We start from the raw sequence: 18,867 nt of genomic DNA, 5'->3' as shown, positions 1-18,867 counted from the left end.
TATGAGAAATGCACGTGGACTATCTTCACCGATCAGAAAGCGCCACATTCTCGGCATTCCCGCGTCATGCATGTGGTGCTGAAGTATGGCTGTGTAAGTAGTCATTTCCATGATCGATGCTAACGAGTTGACTAGGTTAGGTCCAGAAGAGTCGAAGACCCTAGAGTAAGGTTCCGCCGTAGAGTGCGAGGTATATGCAGTTCTTAGGATGGAGTTTAAGGTCTTGAGACCGTTATTACACATTACTCTACCATCTAAGACCGAACGCGTGCCCCTTGCTGTCATGACATTACCACGAAATTCGAGGAGATCCGCTTTCTAGCGTGCTTTCCTGCCAACACGTTAGCAAACAAAATAGGATGTACGCTTCGACATGAACTTACCACCAAAGCCAGCGGTGCTCGGTCGGTATTAGCACCCAATATTCCAACTCCATGTACCCAGTTGCACATTCTATCCCAACTAGCAAATCCGGGGGCCGTTCCACCAAATCACTCAATTCACAGATTCCGCCATCCATTACTCACCATCAAAGAAGAAAACAAGACGCATAAGACCCCTCCTCCCAGACAGTTGTGGAAGTTTGGCAGACCGCGTGTGTAGCAAAATAAAGCATCGAAAAGTATCGAAACAGTTGTTCTAGCAACGAAAGGGCGTGAGCGAGACAGCAGTTTGTCAGCCAAGACCGACATGTATCCATGATTTGACGGTCGAGAGATCTGTAACGTCAGAGATTCCACACCCATGCAAACCACCTCCAGTCCGTACAGCCAATCCACAATCATTGTCGAAAGTAGTAGTCCATTCCATACAGTAATAGTCATCATGATCGATGACCGCGAGGGCCAAATAGTATATCCGATTGGTTGTGCTCAGCTCTGAAAGTGAACCGCGAGCACGTGTCGTTCATTCTGAGAGCTTGAGCGGGGGTTGCCGGTATAGCAATCGGTCGCGGGGCAGGCTCGTGGGCTCGTAGCGTAGGCTGTTCGCCCGATGGCTGGTGTCATTAATCCGTGCGTTCGGTCAGAATAGACCGGAGTGTGAGCGGAAACGTGGGCATATTGGTTGGCCACAGTATTCGCCTGAACGTACGGGCCATATCCGAAACCAGGATGTGGGTGAAATCCATGAATAGGGCGTTGCTGCTCGTTTTCTTGACCTTGGGGATACCAAAGGCCAGGGTGAGCGTATGGAGTAAAGCCTGGAGATGGCTGCGGGTAGTAGCCGTATTGATAGAAATCGGGGTGAGGCGGTACGTGACTGTTATACTCGACAGTGGGCTCGACCGGGACTAGATCTTCTGATTCGGTGAGCATATCCATATACTCCCAAAGCTGTTTCATGGAATGGCGCCAGATCTTGACAGGGGGCCAACACCACGTCTTGCAGTTATCCAACCTCCCCCATTTGGGTGTCCGACAGACCTCCACATATGAAGGCACTCGCATGTCGGGAGAGTCAAGTTCCAAAAGCAAAACAGGCGCGCCGTGGTGACCGGCCTTGGGGTATCGGGAGATCTCCAAACAGTGGCTCCGGTTATGTGCTTTCCTGTTCGAGCTACCTTCTTGGAGGCTGTTGTCGAGGATGGCTTTGATGCGGAGGAACCGAAAGTGAGGATAGTGGTTTTGGAGGACGAGAGCGGGCGCGCCTAGAGTCTGTGAAGTTGAGGGATTTGGGAGCATTACGACGCTTCCTAGTTCGACGTGACTCAAGTCGCGCCTCAATGGCTTGTAGATGAACCGGTTCTGCTGCGCTTCCAGCTCCGCTACCTTCTTGTTCAGCTTGATGAATTCTTCTGGATCGATGCAAACGTCGCACGCCCAGTGGTCGAGGTGCTGCCACTCGATGTAGAAGCGTTGCTCGAGGTTAACCCAGGTCTGGTGTTGCATATGCCGCGAGCCCTTCGCAAGCTTTAGCACTAGGTCACCCTCATCCGCCATCGTATTGCCTAGTCGCAGGCACATGCCGAGGTCCCATATTGCTACGGGAGGGATGCGTGTCATGGCATAGAAGTGAACGTATTTTCCTCTATGGCTCATGCCCATGGATAGGATGGGATGCTTGAAGAATCCGTCTTGTCTCTTCTGCCCATGAATAACGGAGGAAGGAGGGACATGTCGGCCATCGGGCATGTAGTATACCTTGCCAGGAAGTGGAGGCTGGATTATTGGCCGGCGCGGTGACGGGACATCTCGGGGCGGAGACGCTAGAGTCTTCGGGAGGCTAACATACTCTTCCACCTCTGGGTTTAAGGGGAGATTTTTGAGCGGGAGAGGACGCGGGCGAGGGCGCGGATGTGAGATGTTCTGGCACAAAGGTGCAAGCGGCTGCCGATGCGATGTGGCCGACGTTTCCAAGCTCGAAGTAGGCCCAGTGTGCCTTAACGGCTCTTGGACATACGCAGGTCTTGCAGGGACCTCATCTGAAGATTCTGAGAATGACATGTCCGATAGGCGTGAAGGTATTTGGGCGTCTGAATGAGCTGCTTGTTCCGTGGACTCGACTGGCAAGTCGTTCGGCGGTGGCGTGCTCGACATTGTCTCTATGTTTAGATGATGGTGATGATCTCTCTTCGGCAATACTTACTTGTACAAGTCTTTGACAGTGTGGATATGTGGACTCTGAGTGCCCATCAGTGACCCTAGTGCGAACGTTTGGAGCTGTACTTGACATCATCTCTGCGCAGTAGACTCACTCTACCCTCCGGTGACGCAAATAGAGATGTCTTGCACATCTACAGCGACGATTCTAGACAGTTCGCGTATTGCTAATCGATGGAAGTTGGCAGAAACGGAAAACTGCGGCGAAAGAAAACGACCAGTGCCGAAACGATATGCGGAAGCGCGACGACGACGAAAAGGGCGTGTAGGTGTGGCGAGAGCTCGAGCGCGGCAGATATTCCGAATGGCGTCACGCGCCCTAGTTGCCGGTGCAACGCTGCGAGATATAACTCTTGGCATCATGTCTGGTGAAAGGTTATTGTGGCCTTGGTTTGCGGCACGGGCCGAGGGAAGAGGAGAATATCAAACTCTTTGGATGATTGCGACTATAAGGGGCTGCATTAGACGATAGGAGATCCAGTAGTAGTATAAGCATCGGCGCTCTATGAGGTGAAGACGGCTGCTGCTAGCCATGTTGGTCAGTCTCGTGACTCCGCAATTCACTCTCCGCGCGAACTCGCACAGAGTCGGCCACGGAGATCGAACGCAATATCAGCCTTCGACAAATGTGCCAAAGCCTAGAGAACTCTGGTTGAGCACGAGTCTCGTGGCTTACTTCGGTGTAACACATTTCCAGCATCCAATGTGAGCAGTCTCTTCATGCTGTACAGCGCGGGCATCGCGAGCACCACACCGGGGTCCGCTGCGATACCGCTCTTAACAGATTCCTTAGACTCCACGACCCGCGTCGATTAGCCCGTATGTGTCTCTAGAAATGCCCGTGTGCATTGCTTCCATCTGCCCAAAGGCCCGGCTGCAATCGTCTCCTCGAGCCAATTCCCACCCTCTTGTGTATCTGCCCGTTATTCTCGGCCTTCCCATCCCAGCGCAAGTTGCAATCATCCCCCCTGACTAAGAACCCCGATGTAATGAGGATGTGTCCTGAGTGGTGTTCGAGGTCAGAACGAGGTCGACGGTTGAGGTCAAATCGGGGCTTGGCGGTGCTTCGTCTCCAACTGCCCCACCCACGACCTCTCAACACCACTAATGCGAACAAAATTCTCATGAACCTGGAATGACAGGCAGGCCCTGCAGTTTCAAGAAAGTTGCACTGATTCGAGCGCAGAGTTGTGAACGGATGGGCCATCGACATCGGTAAGGGGCTTTATTCGACTCATTTTCGAAAGGTTAATCGAATTGCAATAGAGACTGTACGCAAAGTCCCCTCAATCCCCTCTTGGACATTGAGGTACCTGAATGTTTGTCGCATAGCGTCCGCGTCAACTGTAGGTGGTCGCCTTCCCCCATCCACTATAAGGTTTTGTCGTATTCGCAAATATCTTCGTGGCGTGTTTGATATGCTGGAAAAAGCTCGATCATAGCTCGACTTTCCCTGCACATATCACGCACTCTTCATAAGATGGCGCCGGATAGGTCCTTTTGCAATAAGGTATAGGTGCATCTCACGTTAGCATTCACTTCGGAGATCAAGAAAAGAAGAGTAGGAAGTCTAAAACAAGTCCATTACCATCGCGAAATACCGAGCATTCCAAGCAGCGAAGCGATACCAGAACCATATCAGACCATAAAACCAGCGAACGAGACAAACCGCATACCAAAGTCAGACCCAGAACCAAACGCCAACCCAAAGACCGCACAAAAGCCATCGCCATCATACCACCAATGATAAAGAGTCGCGTCGATGACTGGTAGCCCTCTGCCAGCAGGCCCCTAGTCTCAGACTGACGAAATCGTGATCGAGGTGCGCGTCGCCATGGAAGCCCTCTGCCAGCAGGCTCCAGACTCAGCCGCTCGATTATCAAGACAATAATGCTAGAGTGCTTCAGGCTCGAAAGCCAACGGTGCCTAGCCTTGTAGAAAGGTAAAGACGCCCAGTGCTTCAGGCTAGAAAGCCAGCGGTGCCTGGGGTTGTCTGAAAATCTTGAACCCGTGTGCTTCAGGCCGTAGCCAGCGGTGCCGGGTATTGTCAAAAGAGGTATGCTAGAGTGCTTCAGGCTTGAAAGCCAACGGTGCCTAGCCTTGTTGATGGTTGGAGACGCCCAGTGCTTCAGGCTAGAGAGCCAGCGGTGCCTGGGTCGTCGATAGAGAAGGAACCCGTGTGCTTCAGGCCGAAGCCAGCGGTGCCGGGTGTTGTCAAGAGCAAAGATACCAGAGTGCTTCAGGCTCGAAAGCCAACGGTGCCTGGTCTTGCCGGTCGGAGACTTGGCCCAGAGTGCTTCAGGCTGAACAGCCAACGGTGCCTGGGATTGTCGACGGAGAGGGCGGAGGGTAGAGGGTGCCAAGTGCTTCAGGCTGAAAAGCCAACGGTGCACTGGCGTCGACAGAAGCCGCTCAGTAGGACCAGCAGTTGAGAATCGCCTCGGTGGACGCCTGGTCGAAAGTGATTGGCTGACCATTGGTCGTCGACCAGGCGGCGAGGTGTTGGTACTCGATCTCGAACTCCTGGTCCCACTGGATGTTGACATAAGTCGGCTTCTTGAAGACCTCAGAGCCGGACGACACCGTCAAGAGGCGGGTGCCGTCATGTGTCGCGACCCAGTTACAGAGGTTCTGGGCGAGGAGAAACTTCTCCCGCGACTTCGGCGACTTGCTGGTGGCGAGGATCCCACCCCCTCCGGTCTTGTCCGTGAAAGAAGTTAGGACGCGGAACTTGACGGTCTCGCCCGCGCCCTTGCTGGTGACCACAACGGGGTGGTCGAAGATGGCCTGGTTGACCAGTTGGGCCACCCTCGCGTGAAGCCTGGAGTTCGTTGGGACCCGAAACTCCATCGGCAGGTGGAACACCTGCCCTGGCTTCACGTCGCAAAAGGCGGGAAGTCCTGGGCGGCTGGCCGGCAGTGGAGAAGAACGTCTCCAGGTATTGGCTTTCTGCCAGCCCGGCAACGAGGAGGTGGAGGACGCCGGCGAGGAGGACGGGGAGGAGGACGGGGAGGAGGACGGAGAGAAGGAGGGAGAGGAGGAGGGGGAGGAGGAGAGGGAGGAGGACGGAGAGTGCCCAGGGGACGGGAGTGGGGGCTGGGCTCTGGTGACTGCTGGAGGGGCAGCATCTCGGCTCCAGGCAGGAATGGGCTCCACCGGGGGGCTAGTCCGGCTGCCGCGGGGAGGGGGGGCAAGAACGAATGAGCCCATAGGGCCAGAAGAGAAGGGATGAGCCATCGTATGATGGTGGTCAAGAAGAGATGGGAGTAAAGAGAGGATAAGAAGTAGTAATGATTGTCGAGTAAAGAGGCCGTTAGGCAAGAAGAGAGCTGTCGATGAGAGATGGAAGCGGATGTGGGATGAAAAGTATAGAGAGGCGGGAGAGGGCCGCATTTATGCAGGAGCCGCCAGACTGTGGAAGGCGCTACTAAGATCATTTTTGAAGCGACTCCCAAGTGTTGAGCGGCGGTATCGGACGAAAAATGGCTCCAAAAAGTGGTCACAGTGTTCCATGGCATTCTCTCGGGCTGAAAGGCTTTGAGAAACGGTGGTCATGACCAGAATGTAGTGGGAAGGGACACCCAAGGGACGCTCATGATCCGAAAACGGCAATGCCTTATCCGCTGAAGGAGAATTGATTCTGGACGAGCAACGATCATGGTCAAGTTCTTCCCTTTCTACAGGACACCAGCTGATATTATTGGTTGCCCAGTCTGCTCGCTCATGAACTATTATCTTCATCTCTGGTGTGCTTCTGGCAATATGGATGAATTTTTGGCATCTAATTCTGGTTCTGGATAATAATTTTTGTGTTGGGCGAAACCTTCCTCAGAACTTGTCTCCTTTCGTTGCTGAGTAAGCACCCCTTCAGTACAAAATGCAACCGAGCCGCCCTTCGCATCTTCAGAACATCAGCGCAGCGCTAGGAAGAGTTCAAGCAGAGGAGGTGGCATCTCGTCGATTGATATGTTTTCATGAAGCGCATTCCATTGCATTTCCTCTACGGTATCTGAATCTCCTTCATTGCTTGATATGAACGCTAACATTGAGCAGGTGCGATTCTTCTCCGATCTTGATACCCTTCCAAACGACGATCCCGAGATCGCCACTCGAAACTCTCGTTCTCAGCAAGCGCCCCAACTCGCTATTGCCCGTGGATCGGCCTTCCGTACAAACTACCTCACTCGAACTGCGGCAGCTTGGGCTAGAGATCTAGAGTGAACCTGCCTGTATGCATGGGCCATTTTGAATAGCAACCCGCGGCAGCTTGGGCCAGAGTTTCGGAGAGAGCCGGCCTGCACATATGGACTATTTTGAATAGCGACCGATGGTAGCATGTATCCCAACAGGTCGGTTTTTTTTGCAAGTCAAGGTGCGGTTCGGTGCGCCATGAAGGAGATGGGGCTAGAAGAGCATGGAAGGCCCGGTAAAGATCACCATTATCCAAAAGGGTGCGTCGAGCCGAGCGACGGTGGGCACGGCCACTCCGATAGTCAGCGGCTTTGAGTTTGAGGTACAGTTGGAATTTGGGAGAGCCAGAGCTGGAAAAAGAATTTTTGAGGCTTGGCGGCAGCAAGATCAAAGTCTGGGGGTTTGGGCAGCTTTCTGGGAGAGAAGACCTTTATGGCGTGAATATCGGGGATTAGAGTGCGACGAAGGGCGCCTGATGAGTTGCTGGTGCTCAAGGTCTACTAGAGAGTATTCGATGCGTCTCTTGAGAGGAGAGAGCGCAATTGAGGGCAAGGGCAGCTCAGAAAAGTCCGGCATCCTTGAAAACGAACCGGGCTGCCAGCAAACGCATTACGAACGAGAATCCTAGAAGCCACACTCATTGTTAATCAGGGTTTTTTTTGCGGCGAGAACTATTTCGGAGATACATGGGCGGCGTATTGAGGCTGAGAGGTCGGGAGTCGAGACGGGCGGGCTGGCTGTTAATCCCTTCATGCCCTCTTCTCCGATGCACGCTGTATCGAAGGAGCCCTAGTACGGTGGCATACATCCCCGGTTCTGAGGCATGATATCAAGAGAAGAGCAACTATCGAGAGCCAATATAGTGTGTGTGGTCTAATACTGCAAGTATGATTCAGGACGCCAGCTCAGCTCAGCTCAGCGTTGGGGAAGCAGCAGCACGGAAGCAGCAGCACGGAAGCAGCAGCACAGAAGCTGCCTTCCCGCCGTGTTCTTGGTGCGAAATCAGATACGGTACCCGCGCACGCATACACAACAGCCCTCCAGCTTTCTTGCTTTCTTGCGAGTTCAATCCCGACGAAGCGAGTAAAAGGGGTGTGCTCATCGCGGAAATCGCACACTTACGCATTTGGATTCTGGCTGACCCGTCCTACAGGGAAGCACGCGAGCAGCATCTGTAGGAAATGGGATATAGCGAAAAGATGCTAGATTATAAAATCCGGCGCAGAGTCTCCTAGAAGGGACGTATTGTCAGGCATTCTTTCGCCTTTACCGAGCGAGGTAAGTCCGACTGATAATTGAAGACAGGCGGAAGGGCAAATGTATGCATGCAGCCTAGACTTGGATTAGCCGCATGCGAGTCCTTCGAACGACTCTAAGAGGATTCTCCGTTGGAAGAAGAGCACGAGAGGAAGAACAAAGGGCACTCAGAAGAAGGCCCTCAACTAGCTTTCGGCCATACTGATCTGTACTGGTAATGTGATTCCTAGGTGTACTGCACCCACCCGATCAAAGATCGCCCCGGCCATCCTCCTGTAGCGTCACATACTTGGTGTCACATACTGATTCATCTTCGGCCCCCTTTCATACCTGTCTACGGCAGCGAGACTGTCCCGATGAGCTAGTCCGAGTGAGAAAACTAGACCAATGCAGGGACTTATCGGCGGCCCACCGATTCTAGACTCTCAGTGATTCCGAATTCCATAATGGGGGAGAGGAAATAAGGTAGGTAAGGGGCGCACCTCAGTTTTCTGAGCGGAGACCAAATGGCGGCTCCAAACAGCTACGGATGATTAATCTTAGTTTGGATTGTTCAATGCGCACATAGCACGTAGGAGTAGACCGAGAGACCTCACGAGAATAAGGCACGGCACAGAAAAGAAATGTTAACACAAAATATACGCTTGAGCTTGATTAGGGTCTATATACGGCGTGCCTTAGGCTTAGGCGAAGGCACCATCTGAAGCGGTCGCTTGCACTCCGTGAATCCCCTAGGTGCAGGATACTTCCAATCCAACCAGAAATTCCACAGTATGACCGAGGTTGTACTAGATGCCCAGTACAACAACAGCGCGGCAGGCAAACCCTGGCACAGGGGACCGATCAAGAGCGAAACGCCCAGCAACGTCCTCCGGATAGACTTCGAGACCGTGGACATCTGGTCCGGATGGGCCGACCCCGTATTCTTCGTGAAGTACACATTGCTGAACATGAGGCCGGACACGACGAATGGCAGCACCCCCGTAGGGTCGGCGGCCAGAAGATCCGGAAACCATAGCATGCCCTCATTCGCAAGACTCGGCTCAAACCAAGGATTCGTCGGTCCCACTGCCTCCATCGCAGCTGCTGCCTCCGGCACATCTTTTAGTCCCACCGCACTCAATCCCATGCCCAATAGCCCATCCCTCGCATTACACATCTGTCTTATAATCTCCGCCATAGTTAAGAAAATGGGTATCTGCGCGAACGTCCAATGCACCTGTCCCCGAAGCGTGCAATTCCATCTCTTATCCAGCTCGCCCGTCGCGGCCTTGACTTCTTTCGAAATACGGCGCTTCGCTTCGATGGGGTTCTTGAACTGGCTTTTATTCTGCATCAACTGGTCGCGCTTTTGGTGTCCAATAGCTTGGCGGAGGGGGTGCAGGCCGATGTAGCGTGCGGTCAAGGCGCGTGCCCAGGAGCCGGCGGTTGTGACGAGGAGACCGCGCGTTATGAAGGCCATCAGCGGGATGGTGGCGTACCAGGGGAGCTGAGAGTGGAGGAGAGACGTCATTTCGTGCGGGAGGTAGAGGAGCGCGCCGAGGACGGCATCGTTGCGGGGGGCGGTGGCGTGGAAGGCGCGGGCGCGGGGGTAGATGAAGCTTGTCGATGGTGTAATGGTGTTTCTAGACAGCAATTGGCGGGCTGGCTGCCGCAGCAGCCGTGCGGAAAGCATGCTGTGATGGCATTTTGGGGTGGCGTGCAGCTGCTCCCAATATCACGCAGCGGTCTTCCGCCGGGAGCTTGGACCACCGGTTCCACGCCGTCGGGCCGCGCAAGGCACCATCCCGCCTCCAGCTGTCCCTTCCACAACCCTTACGTCTACTCTCTGCTTCTCCTTATGTGATACCCCCGGCTGCGGCGTTGCTCATCATGAGTTTCTTTACTCTCTTCCTCACCTTGTTCCTTTCGCTTGTCGTTTCATTTGTCTTCCTTCCCAAGACCCTGCCGTTCGCGGGTGAGCTACTAGGGTACTATCTGCGCCGATCGTCGCGTACCAGGCGGGAACTGCTGCTGGCCAGAGTTGCGGCCGAGCAGCAGGCATTTGAGGCCGAGCGGAAGAAAGAGAAGGAGAAGGAGGATGAGGATTGGGAAGAGGTTGAGGCCTCTATGGTGGGGAGTGCGGTGAATGGAGGGAAGGCGGACAAGGATTGGAGTGGCATTGTGGCATTCTTCCACCCGTTCTGGTAGGAATTGCACCTCCCATGAGGGATGATCCGGTTCGCTGACGTGTGATCATAATAGCAATGCAGGAGGCGGCGGCGAACGGGTCCTCTGGGCCGCCATTCGCGCAACCCAAAAGCGCTGGCCAGAAGCCGTATGCGTAGTGTACACAGGCGACCACGACGTCGATAAGTCCGCAATTCTTAAGCGCGTAAAAGACCGCTTCAACATCCACCTCCACCCACCGACCGTCCACTTCCTCTACCTCACGACGCGCCAGTACGTGCTCAGCAGCACATGGCCGCGCTTCACATTGCTAGGCCAGTCTCTAGGCTCCATATACCTCGCATACGACGCCTTCACGCTCCTCGTCCCTGACATCTTCATCGACACCATGGGCTACGCCTTTGCCGTCGCCCTCTGCTCGCTTCTTTTCCCTTCCGTCCCGACCGCAGCGTATGTCCACTACCCTACCATCTCGACCGACATGCTCGACTCCCTCGCAGCCGGCGGCCAGGGTATAAACGCCGGCGCAGGGGAAGGCACGCGGGGCGCCGTGAAAAAGCAATATTGGCACCTTTTCGCCTGGCTCTACAGCAAAGTAGGCAGCACAATCGACGTCGTAATGACGAACTCCTCTTGGACACAAGCACACATCAAGTCCCTTTGGGGCCCCTACCGCAACCGGCGCAACAAGACCACAGACCACGACATCGACGTCGTCTTCCCACCCGTCGCAGTCGAAGAGCTAGAAGAAGCAATCGAGCTCTCCGAAGCCAGCGAAAAGAACCGTGGTCCCTACCTGCTCTACATAGCGCAGTTTCGACCGGAGAAGAATCATCAACTCATCCTTCGTGCCTTCGCTTCCTACCTTTCCACCAATCCCAACCACCCGGCCTTCCCATCCCAAAAACCAAAACTCGTTCTCATAGGCTCAGTGCGAGACTCTGACGACGCAACGCGCGTGTACAACCTACGTCTCCTCGCGCACGAACTCAACATCAAAGAAAGCGTAGAATTCGTCTGCGACGCCTCATGGCCTCAGATGCTGGACTGGATGCGCAAAGCGAGCGTGGGCGTGAACGGCATGTGGAACGAGCATTTCGGGATCGGCGTTGTCGAGTATCAGGCTGCGGGCTTGATTAGCGTGGTCAACGACTCTGGGGGGCCGAAGCTGGACATTGTGGTAGAGGTGGATGGGGAACCAACTGGTAAGCTCATGGACGCTATACTTCGATGATTCTGTGGATAGAGATGTTTAACATGGTTTAGGGTTTCATGCCTCGACGGAAGAGGAGTATGTAAAAGGCTTCAGCAAGGCGCTTTCACTATCACCGGAGGAGACGCTAGCGATGCGGCATAGGGCGCGAAAATCAGCATTACGGTTCACCGATCGAGGGTTTGCAGAGAAGTGGATACAGAACATGGATCAGTTAGTGAGGCTGCAGGTTTCGAGGTCTGCCAGGTGATTGCTTTTGCATCGGGCGTTTCTAGGGCGCTGTTTGAGGTATGGGAAAGCGTGCATTGGGCGGAGTTGGAGAACGTAGTGGTTAGCGTTAAATGCATCCTATATGAGTTCACGTTCGCTTAAAACTTGAATGGAGCATTTTTTCTGCAATGTCGTGATCCACGAGGCATTCCTTTGTGGTGACGATCAATTTCATAGTATGCAGCGTGTCGTTTTCACGGGTGAGACCTTATACAGAAGGATCTATGTTTAGGAGAAAGAGTTAGGTGCATTGTCTAGATGTCGACCTACTTGCTTGATCACGGGTACCCTTTGCCCTATGTACAACCCAACTCAAGGAGAAAGATTATATCCCAGAAACCGGCAACTATCGACAGCATGGTCTCCAAATGGAATACCTTCCCTCAGCCCGGAAGCCCCATTTTGTACATCCATCTCTACTTTCTCGCTAAACATCCCCACTTCAGACTCGTCTCTCCTCCACAGTTTGCTCCCCGACAGAGCAGGGAACAGCTCGTCTACAAAAGACCAGCCATGACACCCAGACCAGCCAGCATCGCCGCAGCGCTGATCTCATAGTGGGCAGCGGCACCGGTGGACTCGGGCGCGCCAGAGCCCGTGGCAGTGGGGACGGAGCCGCCGGTAGCAGTAGCGATGGTTGTGGCGAGCGTGGTACCATTGCTTCCGGCGGAGGGCGAGATAGTGCCGGCGGAGCCAGTCGCGGTCGCAGTTGCGGAGGCAGGAACCTTGGTTGCTGTGCATAATAGTCAGAACATTATCCTCGTAATAACAGTTCAACCGCCCTCCACGCTCCTAACAACCCATCTCTCGATTCGAAAAGAGAGTGGAACGGGGTCGTGGAGCAGAAGGACCGGTTGTAAGGAACGATTTCACAGGGCAAACTCACAAACTTCCACACCGGCCTCACCGCAGATATCCGCAAACGCGCTCAGCGCATCGCTGGTGCTATCACCACAGTACTTTTGAATCTTGGTGGCTGCGTCCCTGGCCTTGCACACGCTGGCGATGTCGGCGGGGTCTTCGTACGTGTTGACGGCGCCGAGGAGGCAGGCCGGCGGAGCCGCGAGAACCATCTGCGCGATGGCGGCGAAGGCGATGACGAAGAGGGTCTTGGAGAACATGTTGTCTGCTGGCTTTTGTTGGATCAAAGTCGAATGGATAAATGGATAAATGGATTGGGCTGTTTAGAAACGCGGTGTTTCGAATGGAGGAAAGTGTTTGCTTCGTCAGGTTTGCGTGGGAGGACAGGGAGGGAGCGTGGGAATTAGTATAAAGCAGTCGTAGCTAGTGGTGCCTAAAGAGCGACAATAGAATAGCAAATGAATGAATGAGTGACGGTAGAAAGAAGACAGCTATTGTCGAGGTGCTGGAGGTGGAGTGAAAGAGAGGTGAGGCCTGCTCAGCGAGAAGCGAGTTAGGGGGCGTGGCCCATGCCGTCGGACCTACTATTTCGGGCGCGCCCCATAAAACACGCTAGCGGAACTAGTCAGGAACGGATTTCGTTTGAAACGGACACGTGATTGACGCCTGGAGCGAATCAGATTCCAGGTCTGTGGAACCAAGTCCGACATGTGAAGCAAAGGGAGAGAATAAGGGCTTTGTTGGTAGGGGATAATAGTATTAGGTATCCACAAGTAGCTTTCCTTGCACCCAGAACTTTTCTCTCGATGCAAAGACAGATTGCGTCTGCTCAAGGACCCTCGTAGATCCCAGCGAGCTTTTGCATCCACGTTATCCAGACCAACCAACGTGGGGGATATGGTACAATGAATTGGAGCAATGATATGCTCCCAAGTCCAAGTAACGAGTGAAAAGAAAATGAAAACCCTTCCCCAGCCATTCATCTGATCTCATCCCAGTATGCGCATGCTGTGTGGGGTGTGGGAATATCCAAAACGCAGAACAAGAAGGATCAAAAACCATTTTGACCCAAGCCAGCCACCGAAACCGTAGATGCAGATGATTGATTTGGCCAGAAATCAACCTTAGTTCCAACCCATCATACTCCGAGGGCTCCGTCGCTGGTTATATACTACATGAAAGACTAAGGGAAAGCCAAGGAGCAAGATGGAAGGCGTGACTACTATGATGATGTGTTCGTCGTGCGGTGTTTTGCGGGGATTCATGAAGGTGGCGTTACAGGGTGTTTTGGGTGAACGGTCCCGTTGGGCCCGAGCATGGAAGGGATGGGCTTGCGGCGGGCTTTCGCCATCGGAATGCGAGGGACGCCTTGAATGACGCGTGGCTCTTTCATCAACGTTGGATCCAGTTTGGCCGGAACTGCACATTGCTTAGTACGAACAGGGCATTGCAAAAGTGCTCAGGGAAACCTACTTCGACTGATGATCGCACGATAGTCTCCCGGGAATCGCGAGTTTGGTGGAGTCGCTGACGCAGTGCGCCAGAGGTGGTCCGTTGTGTCCGACAGGAAATCGACTCTCGATTTGTGGAAGAACGACGATTTTCCGCGGTTTCGTTTCGCTAGGATAACTTCGTCAAACAACTTAATTGCTGGATCATCGGGCCGAGTGGTCTCTCGCTCATGAATGAACTCATTGAATGCTAGCCAAGTGTAAGCACCGTAAAACCAAACAGTGAGGGCGGAACAGACCTTGAGTTTGCTGCAACACAGACATGTACTGTGCATTCTCATGCGGCATGCTCTTCATGAAATCATCCATCTTGAACTGGTAGATCATTCCAGCCCTCTTTTGGTCACCGGTTGGAGGAACCATGTATCGCCGGTATGTATACAGCAGGCTGGCGAAGCATCTTACGAAGGAGGCACGGACTTGATCCGGTCGGAAGGCAGTGGGGCAAACGATGCAGATGGTGCCGACACATCTACCGTGGGCGTACGTACTGCAGCCTGTACCTTGTTAGACGGGGAATCCCGGTAGTAAGAGGACAAACTTACCGGTACAGCGGTATAGTCCTTCATCTGCCCTTTCTTCGCAGACCGAGCAAGTTGCCTTCTCCTCGTACGGCTTCCATTGCATGCAGTGACCTTCTTGCCAGCGTACCGTCTCGGTATTCCGAACCGGCTGCATCGCCATACCAGGCATAATCGTCGACGCAGCTAGCGTGGATTGGGCGTATACCGATGGCGCGTACGATGAGGGGGCGCGGAGTTCATGACTCAGGGATGACGTTGAGGCACTGGGGGCATGGCCCAAGAAAGGCTGGCTGGGTCTTCTCATCATCGGCGGTACGCGATCGAAACCAAACTGAGGAACCTTGTCAATAGTCGCTCGATATAAACAGAATTCGTTGGGTTTGGCACTTACCGATGAGCTTCGCCGAGACGAAGTCTCGAAATGCGCGGACCGCTTCTCGCGCAGGTTAGCTTGCAAGGCATAGCCGGAGTCGCTGCGTGATATCGGTGTACTGGGTAGGGGTGGGAAAGCTGCTGAGACTGGAGATATCCGTGGAGACGGAGGAGAGTTCGAGTTGGTCTTCATTGTGGACGCCGTCGACGGTCTGTCGTTCCCGCGGCTCTGAGCACTCGATTGTAAGAATGCATTGAAGATCAGAGGACGCGAGGTATGTGGCCCCCCAACAGTTCCAAATGATGTCGAATTGAGCCCAACATAAGTTTGTATAGTCGAAGGGTGTGCCCGATGCGTAAATACCCCAGGATTTTCAGAGACAAATGAGTCAAAAGGGAATGATTCCATGGCATATGCCGGAGGACCTGTAGGCACTCCATGTCGAATATGATGTGGCGCGGAGTGCTGTAGTAAGGATGTGAGTTTTCGTCGCTGTTGGCGAGGGAGCAGAGGAGGCGCGCCACCATTGCTGCCGATAGCGTCGTTATCCAAATCGACCAGGACGTATTCATCCTCGGGGTATTCAGTCGGCTCATACTGGCGCTCTATACCAACGATGTACGGGCATGGCGCTTCGATGGTCTGGATCAAACGCGCAGGCAGGACGGGAATGAACACACCGGCCCACTTGAAGGGGTACAGGAGGTTGACTATAGCCATACTTGCCAAATGAAGCATGGCCGTATGCGAAGAAAGGAGGATGATCTTTGACTCCGCCAGGACGTACTCGAAAAGCGTGACGATATTCGGGATCGAGAGGCACCGGAACAAGGGATATATGTCGATGTTACGCGAGCCGGGCAGCTCGTTTACTGCATCTTTCCGTGCGTACAGCCGTAGCTCACGCACTGCAATCTCTACTTGCGTAATGGACGTGATGGGACTCAGTGCCTCTGCGCAGAGGTTGACGACGTATCGCTCGAGGGGCTGCCACATACCGATTCGCGGGGAGCTGGGAGGTACGCGCAGTACTGCACTGTTGGTCATGGGGACAACGACGGCCTTGAGCCATTCCTTCCAGAACGGTGTCAAATTTGCGTCTCTGCCCATCACCCCGTACGCGCGAGGGATCCAAAGGCCGGTCTCTCCATCCGTAAGTCCTTCAATCTTGGAGGCCGCGCCGTGCCTGACGGGGCGTAACAAATCGGTCATCAAGCTTATCTTCTCTTCGACGGCGCTGATCTCCTCCTCTAGATTCTCGCGGTCTTCGGACTCGGACGCAACTGTTGGTAGCTTCGCTAAGAGTCGCGATAGCTTTGCTCTCTCCAGCGCGAGGCGCTCGCCAAGGCTGCTAGCCAGTTCTCGCTCTTCGGGGTTCATATGGAGCCTCCGCCATTCTTCGCACTGCCGTTCGAGACCCTCAGCCGCAGTCGGATTCAAAGGTAGCCAGACAATCATGCAGATCCCGTATAGTTTTGAATTGTCGGCGTTAGTCATAGCAAAGCCATGCCATAAGGTGCTCGGTCGGTCGTCGGCTGAAACGACCCTAACATCGTTGGGAAAAGCAAACATGGGAACATAATCGGGAAAGGGGTTCCGCCGCTTCAGCTCTTCGACCATGTTCTTTGGGGGGTAGCGATCCAGGAGCACCGGTTCGTAACGGCGGAGTAAAGGATGCATATTCGGTTCGGGATTGAAGGGCTGCGGGGCGGGAATAACTGAGTTGTAGCCCGACATTCTTTTTGAAGTACGAACAGAAGCTGGACCCATGTTAGTGATATTCGATCGAAAAAGGAAATATACGATGTGAAACGTGGAGAGAGTCTATCGAAATTAACGCGGCCCGCAGATCGCTCACGCTTACCTTGACGTGCCATCGAGGACTGCCTCTTGAGACTGCTCTGCATGGTCGACAAACGCCGCCGGATGCTGCCCACGCCAGACCTAAGATTCCCGCCTCCATCTTCATGCTGCGTGACTCGCTGGGGTCGTGCCCGCGGCTTAGTGGGGGTAGGGCGGTTCTGCTGCGCGATGCCGGCCGAAAACTGTATCTCTTCCAAAAACGTGTCCCTCTCGGAGGCGAACTTCCGGAGAGCGTTTTCGAAGTCTACCTCGCTGAGTCCAGAGGCGCCGACCTGGATGCCTTTTATGGTTGCGCTGCTTCGGTTGCTGGCAGATTGCTTGGAATCCGAACCAATGATGGTTCCGACTGACTGGCGGTGCTCGAAGCTCAATCGGGCGGACCTCCGCTTGGTGCCTTCGCCATTGGACAGGCCTTCTTGAGACTTTGGACGAATGGAATCCGTCTCTAGGGCTCGATCCTCTTCAATGGTCTCGTCGACGTCCACGGGCGGCGGCGATGCGAGCGGGGAAGATAGGCCGTTCAGGCCGCTTGGTTGGGAGCGCTCGTCGTAGACCTGCGAGGACTCAATTCCAGATATGAAGAAATAGTCGGCGAGAGGAACGGAGGATGCGTCTGCGCTGGAGACTGGGGCCATGTTAAATGCAGGGACATAGGATATCCAAAAAGCCGCCGCGTAAGGAGCGTCAGGTGCGAGGCACGTCGTGTGAGGCGTCGAGGTCGGGCGACGCGATCAAGTCATTGGGATTGGACGCCAGGTCCAACGGTGTTTGTGTGCGGTGTGCACGGCGATATGCACGGGTAGCTTGAGACTGTGCGACGGTGACCAAAATATGCGAGCTTTATCGGCGTTGCACGGGCACCGCCTGCGCGTAAACGAATGAGTGTAGCCGCTGTCGCTGGGTGACAGAGGGGAGACGGGGAGGAGGTCGAGGACGCGCAGCAATTGGGAGGGTGGTGGGAGGAGAGTGAGGGAACCGTGGGTGGTGGTGGAGAAGCCCAGGGCCACAAAATTGGGACCGCTCCTCGCAGCCGGGACACGTCGATAGCGCGCTGGGAAAACCGCCCTTATCGCGTCTGGATGGCTACGGCAGTTTAGCGTGCTAGCGCTCTCTGCAGGTGGACGCACCCTCCACGGCTCGCCGTTCTCGAATGCTCAATGGCTCTCGCAGCACAGCGCCGTGTGGAGGTGGCTCGCTCTGCTGCCAACGGCTGCAAGGCACGGCGATTAATAGTTCGCCCGCGATTCAGGGCGCCGTGCTATCTGCGATTCACTGCGGAACGCTCACCACCGAACTGCTCTCGTCCAGCATGGCTTGCTGGCCCACGCACACGCACATGAATCCGCCACGACCCTTTTCGGCGCGCGGCTGCCAAAAGCCAGACCCCGGACCCCTGGCCGCTTCCCAAAAGAGAAGGCACCCCTGCCGCGCCTGCCTCGGGTGGTCAGGGGCCCTGCTCCAGCCCGCCTCACCTCCAACACCGCGCGCTGCTCGCTGCTGCTGCTCAGGCCAGCTTGCACCCCATAGTGGTGTGCATGCAATATAAATAGATGGCCTCTGAGGCGCCTGTCTACGGCCGGGGTAAATGCCCTGGGAGTCGGACGCAGGGCAGAAATAGGGGCCATTGTACCACCACGACCACCTCAACAAGAGCATTGCGCACAAGCTGTCATCTGTCACCGTTGTCGCGATAATGCTGCTGGCCGAATTCGCAACATCACTGCCTTGCACGCGCCTTGCCCCTGCACTACCGGTGCGGGCTATGCCGTGCGTCGGCGTCTTTATGCTGTCGACACTAACTTCTGTGTTTGGATGTTGGAGACGGCACGATAGTCCAGAGCTACTGCAACACCGAGCGGCGCGAGCTCCCACTTCAACCAAGATCAGCCCCATCAAGACCAGGAGGCTTGCAGGGTCCACCAATCTCTACAGGAACGTGTCTACCGTGTAAGGAGCACATCAGCGGCAAACCGTCGGCATTCAGACCCTAGCTGTGCGACAGACAAGACGTAGACAGCAGAGCGCTGGCCGAGCG

General features: G+C 54.6%; 6 protein-coding genes across 6 annotated transcripts; 1 reads left to right on the top strand and 5 right to left on the bottom strand.

The window, feature by feature from the left end:
• Window positions 1–1,442: 1,442 nt before the first annotated feature.
• BU26DRAFT_404715 (uncharacterized protein) lies at window positions 1,443–2,180 on the bottom strand (the record flags this gene model as incomplete). The annotated part of the gene is made up of 1 exon (XM_033822842.1): window positions 1,443–2,180. A coding segment is annotated over one exon (738 nt), but the record flags the coding sequence as incomplete, so codon positions are not given.
• A 2,832-nt stretch (window positions 2,181–5,012) lies between these two features.
• On the bottom strand, window positions 5,013–5,837 carry BU26DRAFT_499291 (uncharacterized protein; the record flags this gene model as incomplete). Its single annotated transcript, XM_033826395.1, has 1 exon — window positions 5,013–5,837. The coding sequence occupies one exon, from the start codon at window positions 5,835–5,837 to the stop codon at window positions 5,013–5,015; it is 825 nt and encodes a 274-aa protein (XP_033691656.1).
• A 2,849-nt stretch (window positions 5,838–8,686) lies between these two features.
• Window positions 8,687–9,727, bottom strand: BU26DRAFT_513451 (uncharacterized protein). The gene has a single exon (XM_033827627.1). It carries the CDS (start codon window positions 9,721–9,723, stop codon window positions 8,710–8,712), a length of 1,014 nt encoding a protein of 337 aa, XP_033691655.1. The 5' UTR covers window positions 9,724–9,727; the 3' UTR covers window positions 8,687–8,709.
• A 193-nt stretch (window positions 9,728–9,920) lies between these two features.
• On the top strand, window positions 9,921–11,815 carry BU26DRAFT_445595 (glycosyltransferase family 4 protein; the record flags this gene model as incomplete). The annotated part of the gene is made up of 3 exons (XM_033824592.1): window positions 9,921–10,234; window positions 10,293–11,422; window positions 11,484–11,815. 3 exons carry the CDS (start codon window positions 9,921–9,923, stop codon window positions 11,678–11,680), a joined length of 1,641 nt encoding a protein of 546 aa, XP_033691654.1. The 3' UTR covers window positions 11,681–11,815.
• Window positions 11,816–11,988: 173 nt separating this feature from the next.
• BU26DRAFT_513450 (uncharacterized protein) lies at window positions 11,989–13,066 on the bottom strand. Its single transcript, XM_033827626.1, has 2 exons — window positions 12,587–13,066; window positions 11,989–12,433 (listed from the first exon to the last, which is right to left on the bottom strand). Exons 1-2 carry the CDS (start codon window positions 12,819–12,821, stop codon window positions 12,198–12,200), a joined length of 471 nt encoding a protein of 156 aa, XP_033691653.1. The 5' UTR covers window positions 12,822–13,066; the 3' UTR covers window positions 11,989–12,197.
• A 617-nt stretch (window positions 13,067–13,683) lies between these two features.
• On the bottom strand, window positions 13,684–17,784 carry BU26DRAFT_26884 (DENN-domain-containing protein). Its single transcript, XM_033821353.1, has 6 exons — window positions 16,834–17,784; window positions 14,988–16,729; window positions 14,618–14,927; window positions 14,312–14,569; window positions 14,035–14,262; window positions 13,684–13,980 (listed from the first exon to the last, which is right to left on the bottom strand). Exons 1-6 carry the CDS (start codon window positions 17,465–17,467, stop codon window positions 13,823–13,825), a joined length of 3,330 nt encoding a protein of 1,109 aa, XP_033691652.1. The 5' UTR covers window positions 17,468–17,784; the 3' UTR covers window positions 13,684–13,822.
• Window positions 17,785–18,867: the final 1,083 nt, after the last annotated feature.

The sequence above is a fragment of the Trematosphaeria pertusa genome (assembly GCF_010094035.1).
Source record: "Trematosphaeria pertusa strain CBS 122368 unplaced genomic scaffold BU26scaffold_1, whole genome shotgun sequence".
NCBI classification, from domain to species: Eukaryota; Fungi; Ascomycota; class Dothideomycetes; order Pleosporales; family Trematosphaeriaceae; genus Trematosphaeria; species Trematosphaeria pertusa.
Note: the sequence above shows the minus strand (reverse complement) of the source record. Positions and strands in the feature narration are given on the sequence as shown.

Bases quoted from the DNA above. Each gene is read 5' to 3' on its own strand.
- BU26DRAFT_513451 (XM_033827627.1), bottom strand. From the start codon at position 9,723: ATGCTTTCCGCACGGCTGCTGCGGCAGCCAGCCCGCCAATTGCTGTCT.
- BU26DRAFT_26884 (XM_033821353.1), bottom strand. From the start codon at position 17,467: ATGGCCCCAGTCTCCAGCGCAGACGCATCCTCCGTTCCTCTCGCCGAC. The intron at 14,263-14,311 runs GTCTGTTCCGCC...ACACTTGGCTAG, and splicing joins TGTGTTGCAGCAAACTCAAG to CATTCAATGAGTTCATTCAT. The intron at 13,981-14,034 runs GTAGGTTTCCCT...AGCAATGTGCAG, and splicing joins TCGTGCGATCATCAGTCGAA to TTCCGGCCAAACTGGATCCA.
- BU26DRAFT_513450 (XM_033827626.1), bottom strand. From the start codon at position 12,821: ATGTTCTCCAAGACCCTCTTCGTCATCGCCTTCGCCGCCATCGCGCAG. The intron at 12,434-12,586 runs GTGAGTTTGCCC...TATTATGCACAG, and splicing joins TGAGGCCGGTGTGGAAGTTT to CAACCAAGGTTCCTGCCTCC.